Source organism: Cariama cristata, unplaced genomic scaffold (assembly GCF_000690535.1).
Source record: "Cariama cristata isolate BGI_N322 unplaced genomic scaffold, ASM69053v1 scaffold21083, whole genome shotgun sequence".
In the NCBI taxonomy this organism is placed as follows: Eukaryota; Metazoa; Chordata; class Aves; order Cariamiformes; family Cariamidae; genus Cariama; species Cariama cristata.
The window spans coordinates 22,762-34,891 of NW_009610457.1; the positions used below are offsets into that span (position 1 = coordinate 22,762).

At 38.9% G+C, this 12,130-nt stretch overlaps 1 protein-coding gene across 1 annotated transcript in view; it reads right to left on the reverse strand.

Annotated features, from left to right (window-relative positions):
- Positions 1-6,863, reverse strand: part of LOC104159875 — a 29,274-nt gene extending 22,411 nt beyond the window's left edge. The window contains exons 1-3 of the mRNA XM_009697895.1: positions 6,785-6,863; positions 5,504-5,558; positions 5,165-5,295 (exon numbers count right to left, since the gene is read on the reverse strand). Coding sequence (XP_009696197.1) covers positions 5,165-5,295; positions 5,504-5,558; positions 6,785-6,863 — 265 coding nt within the window. The remainder of the gene's footprint in view (positions 1-5,164; positions 5,296-5,503; positions 5,559-6,784) is intronic.
- Positions 6,864-12,130: the final 5,267 nt, after the last annotated feature.

The following is a 12,130-nucleotide window of genomic DNA, read 5'->3' on the forward strand; positions in this document are numbered from 1 at the left end:
GAAAATAAATAACTAACTACTTGCCTCCATTAAGTATTTCACAATGCTTTCAAAGGAGGTACAGTGTTCTGGCTATACTCTAGAGAAACAATCTTCTGCCTGTCTACGTTTCAGCTGGATGCAGTACAGCATCTGGCCGATCAGAGTTGCTGAATGCTCTGGGACAGCATCTGGGTACGCCCAAGGTCTGTTTTACCTCTGAAATTGCCACACTTATCAGCATCTTGACAGAGTAGTTCACTGGGAGGTAAACAATGTAATAGATCCCAGACAGGGCACTTCACCATATGAATTGCCATCATTTCACCTTTGTAAATGAATGTATTTTATACACTGTTCAGTTATCCAATCTAATTTGATCCAGGGTGGCAATTAAGACTACAAAACTTACATACATGTGGACATCAGTGATCCCATCTCTCCAAAGGCCACACAATAAACAGTCTGATCCAAAGAAAAATGCCCAGCCTCTGGTCACAGAGCTAAACAGATAGCTAAGTGGACAGCATTTTGGAAATATGTGCCAGGGACTGATCTTACACAGAGGAGAAATTAATTTCTATTAGTAAATATTAATGTTGTACACAGCTTCATCGAAAGAGAATAAGGACCATTTGATATTTATTTAGGAACTCTAAGAAAAAAAACCAAGTTATCTGTTTATTTGCAAAACCATACCAGAAAAAAAAAAAAGCATCATCTTTAGCAATAATTTTTATCATTACTGCAGAAAGGGGCCAGGGATTGAATGGGCAATGGATATTGAACTACCTTCTGACTTGGGAATTTTCCCTGTGATTCCATATTGCAAAATGTTGCAGGAAGTTTGTTCTGCCACTGCCCTAGCCGTGCTTTTTTCTGTTGATAGAAGTGTAGTTGTGGGTGTTATCCACCTAATAAAACTAAAGGTTTATAAAAATACTGTTTGCATTCTCTAGTGATTCACACCATCTGCAAATCTCAAAACTCCAAGTGTAAGTCACCAAGGAGTTTGCCCCAGTTTAAACACATACTGAACAGATGAGATTGCGATGACAATGTACATTTCAGTATAGCTACAATTGCAATGTTATTTATAAAGTTTGTTTTTATTACCCACACTCTGTGCTCATCTCTCCAGACAACAACAGCTTTGAATAATGAAGTATTCACATAAGATTGAACCTGAATTTTGTTTTTTTCCTATGCTTATGCACCCATCAAACTGAAAATTTCACCTATTAATGGTAAGAATTGATTATGACCTCTCATTTTCAGGGAAGATACTTTCTTTTTTTTTAAATCACTGAGCTCTTACAGAAATATATTTTAATCAAGAATGTGATGTATTAGGGTGGCAGTGGAGTTGGCGTGGGTGTGAATTCAGCGACAGCAAAGAAGTTGGATATTATTGCTTATTGGCATCTCAGAAAAGTTAAGATAAAACAGAACTTGATGACAACCACACTAACCACAGAACAGAACAGTAACACTTAACATATGTTTCCTTGCCACCACCCTGTCAATGCACCGCAAACCCATCTTGAAGAAACTGTTTTTAATGGTTCATTTAAACAATTTGTCTACCCCTCCACCCTCATACACAGCTTTCACAGCACCCGTATCGGCAGTTCATAGGCTGTCTGCAAGTCAGCACATGGACAGAAGGTGGACAGGTTTAGGAGCACGCTGTGCTCCTAAACTTCACGCCTGCCCATCAACTGCTGTGTAGACATATTTACCGTGTTTGGGAAATAGTGTTGAACATTTATCGTGTTTGAACCATGTTGATGCAAGCTGGGTGAGTCACTTTGTTGCATTTTGTTGAGCAAAAGCAGCAACTGATAAAAACATGTGAGAGACAGTCAATCAGGTAAGAATGCAAAAGGACCTGAAATGGAAGGTAAGTCACTGGCTTGACACAATGGAGTAAGGGGAGCGTACAGAGAGATGCAGAGAATGGTGACATCAACAAAGTGACAGACCGAAAGAACAATTTTTGTTACCCAATTCTTATCATGATATAAAATGAATCTGAACAAGCTATTTAACCATGTGATTGGTGAATATTTGTTCAAGATGGTTGTTTCTCTTCTAGTTGAACTGATCTGGTTCATGCTACCAAGCTTGAAAGATTATTCAAAATTGCATGAATGGATGGGCAACCTGCCTCAAAAGCCAGAGAATTTTATCCTTTTTGCCATATTTTATTCCTTGTCTATATCCTTTTGTTAAACATCTCCTATTAAAACAGAAAAAAAGGCTCAAATCTTGGTTTCCATCATACCTGCCCACGTAATTCTGTAGCTTCCCAGACCAGGGTATCTGAAATTATAGTTCTGATGAGAACCTTAATACTACAGACAAAAAAAGTGCAGAGAGGAAAGTGAGATGAAAGGTATTCCTTTCTTCTCTTATCTCTCCCCAATGTACTTACTTTTTCGAATATTACACTTATTAATTCACATTATTAATAAAAGTAAACAATAATAACTAGCAATGCCTTGCAGTTCTAAATCTCCCTTCAAGGCAATGAAGGCCTTAACAAATGCAAGGAAAATATCATTTCCATTTTTTATACAAGGGAAAAAATGAAGCTCAGAGAAGTTAAATTATTTACAGAGTCAGTAGCAGAAGAACCAAAGCCTCCAGACTGCTGCTCCATACAAAACATTGGAGGAAACAAAGAATACTGTCAGTAGAGTAATAACATATGAGAAGGGAAACTATGCATTTCTGTCTGATTATTATAATGTTGTTCATCTCTAGAGCAGAGCATTGCTTTAAGCAGTGCCTTTTTGGATTAAGATTGCAAATGGGTTTAAATCACTCAAGGGTAGAAAATGGTTCTATTTGTCAGATTTCACACTAACAATTGTATGGCATTTCCTTGCTCTACTTAGCTTGAATTTCATATTCTGCCACTATTAAACAACTCTCCACGCAGAAATCTCAACACATTGCTAATGCAAACAAAGCTCTTGTGGTTCCATCCAGGGCTACACAAACATACACCTGAGCACCTAGTCTGCATATGTTTACTGAAGTTCTTCTGTCTGTAAAAGAATGTTACATTTAGGCCAACATGATTTAAACTTTTTAGGCTCTAACTGGAAACTTAAGCTAGCTAACTTCACAGTCATGGAAAACTTATTGTAATTTCTCAAGTATTTAAGCCAGATTCTAAGTCTTTTCCAATAAGAACTCCAATATGCAAAATTAAAACCATATAATTTCCATTCTGCAAACATGATTCAAAATACTTTCCTATCTGCCTATGGAAATGTAGAGGTATAATTACACTACTTTTTAATTAAATATTGATGAAAATCCATAGAGGAAGGCTCTTTTGCTGAGACCACACATGCACAAACATACCAGTTTGCATTGGTATAGTTACACCACTATTCCCCTGCATAAATAAAAACTATACAAATGAAAAAACACCAAAACAAAACACAAAAACTATACAGAAGGACAAAAGTAGTATTATTGTTTCAGCTACACCAAATCAGATTTCCAAGCCTGCAGAGAGGTGCAGGAGAAACCACTAAGAATAATTATTTGGCAGTCATCTGAAACAATCCCTCTATTAGTACAAGGCTGAAAAACTCCACCCATGCTGTGAAAAAGAGAAATTTATCTTCAGGAATACAACCATGCTGTACAGAGCTTTGAGTTCTTTGAATGGAAAGTTACTATTTCCATGAGTTACCGGTTATTATTGCAACATCGTAGCCAATAATTTGAAAAAGCAACCTGATTCCTGAATGTAAAGAATTCACTTGTTGCTATTAGTTTCGACAAAAGCACTAAAAAAAACCTCAGCAGCTGCAAAATTCTGTTGCAAACACAATGTTCCTGGAAGGATGATTTGACAAGCATCTATTGACGGGTTTCTACAACTGAAATGTGCTTTTTAAAATAATTTCATCCAATGGCAGGGAGAAACAGTTTTACTGACTAACAACAGGATTCTGGACACAGATTTCTCTTGCTCTCCACAGACACTGAAATACATTCCCCAGTTATCCTGAAGCTGAGAGATGTAATCCCTCTCCTCCCTCTTTAGGAGACAGACAAATGTCCCACCTGTTTCCCAAATATGGAGTTCAGCGATTACCTGTGCTTGTACCACAACTTTATACCCACCCACTGTCTTCCAGTCTAGACCAGCTGAAATCCAGCCAGGCAAAAACCAGCTGTGCACATATAAACTGCAGTTCATTAGGAGAAGGAAGACAAGCGAGCAAGCTGTGCAGGAGGGATGATGCTAATATAGCTGTACAGAGCCTGTTTCTAAACAGGCTAATAGTTTTGCTCCCTGCAGCTAGAACACATTTCAAAACAGACCTCAAGCAGAGGAGGAATTTTAAGGTAAGTCCAAACTGCCATGCTTGCCTCCCACCCCAGAGGATTTCAGCACTTTGTTGTCACCTTTTTTTTTTTTTTTTTTTTTTTTTTTTTAATTTATATTTCTCCTTCGACACCGGGGACATTTTTTCCTTTTTTTTTTTTTTTTTTTTTTTTAACCTTACATTACTCCATTCAGTACAGGGAAACAGTTCAGAAAGTAGCAGTATTCTGTGAATCAACCACATCCATCAACTTTTTTTTTTTGAAAGGACATAAACAGTTGTTACCAATATTATGGAAAAAGCCACTTTTTCAATTAGCGACAAAACTGGTGAATACACCACATCGTTCTGAACAGGAAAAAGCTTGCATGTACATCGAGATGTATTACTTAAGTTTAGATACATTCAGTGTGGTAAAAACAACTCTTCTGCCTCAGTTGACTTAAAAAATCATGTCTTCCATCTCTCACAAGAGCACCTGAACCATCAGGCTACTCGTTTTTTTAAAAGATGGAAAACAGTGCAAGTTCCACTGCTGGTATCATGCTATCATGCATAAATATACATTTCACAGAAGGGATTACAGAGGCAAGAGACCTACTCTTATTTTTCTGTATAAGAATTTTATACAAAGTGAGACCATTCCACTTAGCAGGATACCTGTGTCGAGAGATTCTACGGCTCAGTGGTGAAGCTAATGTCAGGGTATGAATCAAAGGCAGTAGATAGGAAGTTGGCACTCCCAAGCGGTTGTAGGCATGCTCTTCCTCCTGTCAATAAAATCTTACAGAGGATTTGACAATGTTTCCCGCCCAAAATCTATGCACCTTTGTAGGTGATGGGAAATATAGGTTGAACCCCTGCATCAATAGGGAACTGAGTATAAGTCTCCCACACTCCTTGTACTTTTGACGTAAGCGTGCCGCCAATATTCTGCCCTGCATGTGGTCGTCTCCTCCTACATGCAATGGAGTATTTTACACAGATTCTTTCTAAAAAAACAGGTTTTTCCATTTAGATAACAAGATCAAAACCTTTTAAATATTTCAGTATCTAACCACTTCTGATTTCTTCAGTTCAGCACCAAAACCACAAGATCAGTTACTCACAAAGCACCCGCAACAACAAATTGACATGTCGTATCAGGAATGCTGCCACTTACTTACTTAGGTACTAACTTGATCTGATAGTCAGGACTGTCTTGAAAAGCAAAGACCATATCTACAGATAAATTGAACAAGCAGATGTATACAGTTAGGCCAAAGCTTCACCCCTAGTCTTGATCTCTTCAATGGGCCAAGAGCAAATTACAGGAGTTTAGATCCAGCCTTTACAGCTGAGGTTTGTGGCTTTGATTCAGGTAATGGCTAGTGCAGATGAACTGGTTTGCAGACCTCTCAACCAACCAGGGTGAGAAGAAAACAGCATCATTTTCTATCCACACCCAGGAGAGGCTGGGGAACTCTGCTGTCAGCACAAGAGGGAGCACTGCTTTGCCCTTGCTTTTCTTTCTGCTAAACTCCACCCCAACTAAGAAAGCACAATAAGAAATGAAACAAATAAGATGTATTTCTCACTGTCTCTATATCACAGATTCATTGCTACAGATTTGTACATCTTCTACTCGTATAGGCCACATTCTTCACTACCCAGTTTTTTCCATACCAAACCGGGAACAGGCTAGTTGTGAGTTGGTGAAAGTCCTAAGACAAAAGGCTGACCAGATGCAGAAGGTAGGAGGAAAGGTGGTAGTCTGGTCGCACAGGACCAACAGCAGGTTAATTCTGGCTGGAGGCAATATAACTGGCTACCTATAGATGTGAGAGTGTGTATTCTTCTGTCCTTGTTTTCCCTCAATACTACAAATCATTTCTAATTTACCCTCCACTTAAATGCAATGTGCTCCCATACAACGTTTCTACTTGTCTTTTTCTTCTCATCAAACCTACAGCATGGGGGAGACCTGAGGAGAAAGACACAGATACATTAAAGCGCTGTCTTCATAAATTATTCTCAAACTGAACTGCAGCACTTTTTTCTATTGGTTAACAGTACAAAGATGATAAACCCAAAGCTAGGAATAAACAGGATGTTTCTGCAGAATAAATTCAGGGAAAGGGTAGTAAACAGATGGGAAAACATACCAGAATAGATAAAATTAGAAAAAAAATATTTGCTTCAAAGAAGGAGGTAAGAGAATGAGATCAAAAGAGAAGATTTTTGTTTTCAGTATCAGTAAAATAAAAGTCATGGATGAGAGATTGGCCAGTTGGCTAGTGCTGTCTCTAAGCAAGTCTCCAATCTTATCACCACACCACAATTTATTTTATTCCTGAGCTTTCAAAGATTCCTACATATTGTTAGAAGTTATTATTTTGACATTTTTAATTTCTGTTACACTGATAAATGCTTGGCAGAAGTATTACTTTCCCCCACATGCTCCTTACATTGTTGAGCTCTCTTCCATTTCCTCACAGGTTTCACATTGCTGCTGCTACTTCTTTTCGTCTCTCTCGTGTTCGCCATTCCTACCAGCAGTGATTTATGCACATTCACCAAAATCCAGGAAACACAAAAGGATATCTGGGTTCTGCCACCAAAAAATCTGTTCAAGCGCGTCATATATTACACCATACCCACATAGAAGACTCATTACACAGGCTGTCCAAACATGTCCACCACCTGAATTCAACCGTACCTCCTGGATTCAGGCAGCCTTCTCTTCTCAAATAATTGTCTCTCAAACAAGAATTCTGTGTTCTCATTGTTCCCTCTTGTTGGTCCCTCACTCATACGTATTTTCTGCCCCTCATTTGCTCTTTCATTCATATCTTTCTCCCTGAACTCCTCCCTCCCACAGTCTCATTTCCCCCCTTCCCACATCATTTTTATTTCCCATTACTCACTCAACAGTGGGGTCCTACCAATGCTATCTTGGAAAGGAGCCTGCTGTGGGGCGGCAGGCAGAAGTGCTGCCAGATCTGTGCTCCCTGCTTCCCAGTGGCACAGCAGGAGCCCAGTAGGGTCAGCAAGAGGCAGGACAAGGGCACAGGGGCTCTTCCAATGCAGGCGGCATCAGGCAGGCATGACCAGATTCAAGATCTTCCCAAGTTTTCTTTCTTTCGTGAAAAGAGGCCAGGCAGAACTTGGAGGAAATAACTCCAAGGTCAAGACACACACACACGCATGAAACGGCCACCAGCCACACAACTGTGTTTGCAGAGATAAGGCAAGGTAAAGCAATACAGCAGCAATGCAGCTGTGGTTGCAGAAATAACGCAAGGGGAAGAGATACAGCAGCTGGTAAAAATGATCAAACATTGAAAGTAAAATAACAGCAGCCCAAAAAGCATCCTCATCTGTTCACCTATGTTCTCAAGAAACTCCTTAGTTTAATTACAGGAGCATGACAAAGGCTAAGGATACATTTCAGCATAGTTCTGAACAGGCTGCCACTTAAATGATCAGCAAATCAATTTTCTAAAGGATCTGCTAATAGTGTTTATATAATACTGAGGGAAGAACAACTCTTAAGCACACGCAATCAAACTGATCTCAGTGGAGCCTTCATTATGCTTGCTTACAAATGCCCGTTCTGTGAATGCACAAGGCAATTTATACTTAGATGGTGATACAATGTGAACTATTTAGCCAGAACTCATAGGGCAATAAAATAATAATGCAACAGAAGACTGACTAAACAATCAAACACTTGAAACGGTGACTCACAGCATGAAGATGGCTGGCATTTAAATGCATTCAAAAATCAAATGTCACTCTATTAAAAAAAATGGCGCTTGTATCAACAACGCCTGGGACTTGCACAGTATCTGCTATGAGAGAATTGCAAGGATTATAACTTACTAACTCTCATAATTTTACTGTACATCTCCTTAATTTTTTTAACTTACTCCAGTGATGTGCTTAGCTCAGACTTCCAGCTGTATTTAAAAAAAAAAAAAATCATTTAATAGCTAGAATATGACACGACCCACAAAAGCATAGAAATACAAAAGGACCCAAAACCAACTCAAAAGTTTTTCATGACCTATTGCGTTGGTGAGAAGTTGCAAGCAGTGTACTACAGGACAATCGAATGAAGACACTATTTCTTCATCTCCCTTATGTTCTGCTTCATGCGCTCACATTATCAAAACTGGAGCTGCAAGTTCAGCACTCCTGCAGCATCTTGCTGAGAAAACCTATTTCCATTGTAAATGTTTTGTGATTTTTCAGTGCCTTCTAATGTAACTTTTCACAATGACATTCCTAAAATAAATCCTTGCTTTATATAGTAATACTTTTTCAATAGGAAGTGGAGAAAAATACAAAGACTCTTGTCCTGCCTTCACAAAGTGCATTGACATTCCTCTGAATTTTCCTAGGCACACAATGAAACACTAGTCAAGAGGAAGATGCTGTGTCCTACCAGAAAAGTTTTCTACTCAAACTGAGGGGATAGGATGGACAGACTACAAGGTGAAAAACTGGCTGTACCATCAGACTGAAAGGGTAGTGGTCACTGGTTTGAAGTCTGACTGATGCCCAGTTAGGAATGGAGTTCCTCAGGTATCAATACTGTAGCAAGTCTTGTTTGACACCTTCATTAATGACTTGGAAGATGAGACAGATGAGGGAAGTTCGCAGATGACACCAGACAGGGGAGATCAGCTGGCATACTGGACGGCATAGCTGCCATTAAGAGCAGCCTTGACAGGCTGGAGGAATCAGCCAGCAAGAGCCTCATGATGGCCAACCAAGACAAGGGCAAAGTCCTGCACCTGGGACAGACTACCCACATGCAGCACTGCAGCCTGGGAGCAACTCAGCAGAAAAGGACCTGGCCATTCTGGTGGACTAAAGAAGTTTGGAGCACATGGCATACAGGGAGAGACTGAGGGAAATGGGTTTGGCTATGATGGGATCTAATTACTGCATTCAGTTTCCTGGGGTGGGTTAGACAGAAGTCAGCACAAAGCTTTTCTCAGGAGCATGCACCAAGAGGACAAGAGACAAAAATCCGAAGTTGCACCCACAGAAATTCCAGCTGTGTGTAAGAAAACAATGTTCACAGTGAGAGACATGAAGTACTGGCACAGGTTCCCAGAGAGGACGTGGACTCTCCACCCATGGAGAGTTCCTAAGTCATCTGGACAAGGCCCTGAGCAGCCCGGCCCAACTCTGAAATCAGATCCTCTTTGAAGAAGAGATTTGACTAGACGATTTCCTAGGTCTCTTCCAATCAAAATTATTCTATGAACCTTTCATTACTTCTTTTAACAGGAACTGGATATTTCTGAAGTTCTAATTGTTATCAAGGAATATAAGAACCATTCTGTCAACAAAATTGCATCATGGTCAAAAATTGAATTGTTTTGATGGGAATTTCCAACTGTGAAACACTGGAAGTTGATCTAGCAAATCTAGTAGTATTTGACATTCTTCTACCTTTACCTCATCAGCTGACTATCCTGTGACTTTCAGCGACTATCTCTTTGCAGAGTGGAAATAATAATAATTCTTACCTGTTTCATATGGGAGAGATATTTTGTTTCCACAGAAAGTGGAAGTGTTTTCCAAACCACCAACCTCCAGAAGACTAAGTCCCTCAGTATCCCCAGCTTATGACTTAGTGAGACCTAGTTTCATTGCCTGGTACTGTCACCTCCAGCTGTCAGCAGCAACACCAGGTACAAACGAACTGCACGTCAGAGGCACTGCGGAAGAGGAACGGGTCAAAGAGAGGTCTAGTACCTGTAAGGAGAAGATTCTTACTCTTTGCTGACCTTCTTTCTCTTTCCAAAAAAGATTTTGATAAAAGGATATTCATGTTGGGGTGGGCGGAATCAACTAAGCCAGAGGTCTGAGGGTTGAATTCAATGTTTTAAGTGTCATTTAAATGTAGTATGTGGTGGGTGAATAAACAAATATATATAACAAGAGCTATAACCTCATGCCTCTGACTCTATCCAGTTGTACTCACAATCTAATAAAATAGGACAGCTATGTTGCCTTGCTTATTAGCAAGCATAGCAGTTTTTAAAAAAGCACTAGAGATACATGATTTACTAATTCGGATTAAAAAAATCCCTTTAGTAAGTAGATTTTCCAACTAAACTTAAGACCGAAAAAATATCGGATATATGACAACCAGATAACATTTAAATAGTTCTCTGCGTATTTTTGTGGGAGGCACGAGACTCCACAGAATAATTTATTTTACACAGATAATGGAGTTACTGTGACTTGTGAAGCATCTGGAATTACAGCCAGTGGCAACAACTCACAATTTAAAACCTTTCTCTAAATAAATCTCATCATGACAGTTCAAGCATACACAGAGATCCAATTTAATCTTTCCACAGCATTTAAGTCTGTGCTAGAGCCCAAAGACTTCTATGATTTTTTAATTATTATTTAAGCGTGACAAGGTAACTAAACTGAAATATACTTATTTTCCAATATATAAAATATAGTTTGCTGCAGAGCCTCTGCTGCCTGGCCTAATATCTGTCAGCACTAATGTGACAAACTTCTGAAAGAAGAGTTGTAAGGGAACTGTCAAGCTATGTTACAGCCAGACCAATCCGGTTGTTCTCCATCTTTAAAAAGAGTGGAAATATCAGACTCATTCCTTAAACTGTCATGACTATGAAACCTTCAGGGACAATGTGCTTAGCTGCTTAGAGAAGAAAAAATGTCTTCAAGAAATATGTATAACATACAGCAACAGCATTTGTGCCTCTGTTCATCAAACCTTAATCTGATTTTATTTTTAATCACAAAATTATCCAATATTCTCAAAGAACTGAATTAATGACTCATTAAAGGACAGCACTGAAGTTCAATATCTGAAAGAAAATTCAAGCTTGATCACAAGCCTGTAAGGAAATTACTTTCTTTTCAAGACAGGCTCTAAAGCATCGTAAAGAGGTTAAATTGAGATGACTGGCAGCCTTTACTGAAGAGAAGCACAGGTCCAAGTGAGCTCATGGATCTCTTTAGTGCTTTCAGGTTAAGACAGAGAGCTATCCTCCAAACCAGTTACAGAAACAATATGACACCGATACACAGACAACATTGGTCACAAATTAGGTGCTAGTCTATCAAAGTGCTTTGCTTAACTGAATTTGCTATCAATCCAAGCTTTTAAATTATTCTCTTGTGTACTTTTTACATATCTTTAAAATTAAGGTTGTACAATTTATCAAAAATTAGGCTAGGAATTTTATGAGGAAGTCTAAGTGAGTCAGATATTGAATACTCACCAAATTCCACATATAACACTCTTGTAGAACTTTTGATTTTTTTACCTAAGCTACCGCAACTTGACTACTAAAAAAGTATGGTCCACATCACCAGGACAGTACAGTGACAAATAACAGAAGTGGCAACATCTTAGCTGTACATAGCACCTTCTGTCAGAAAGCAAAGGTATTTTAGGGGCAGATGTTAAATAGAATGACATGCAGTACTTGGAGTTATTCTATTACCCACACCTAGAAAATGAGAAAACAAGGCATAGATAATTCAAGCTGTCTGCTAAACATAATACACAAAACTAGTGGCAGAAACAGCACTGAATACAGATTCCAAGGGCTTCTTTCCCTGGTGTTTGCAAAAACAGATGCTTTAATTTAAAACTAAAAGTCAATCTTAGCCTATATTACTCTGTTCAATCACTGCCTCCCAACTGTTTTTAAGTATACCTGTGAACTTGTAACTGTTAAGTCAAGGTCATATTAAGGTAGTTTATCAGAATCAAGACTATCTTCGAGCTTCAAAAGAAAAAG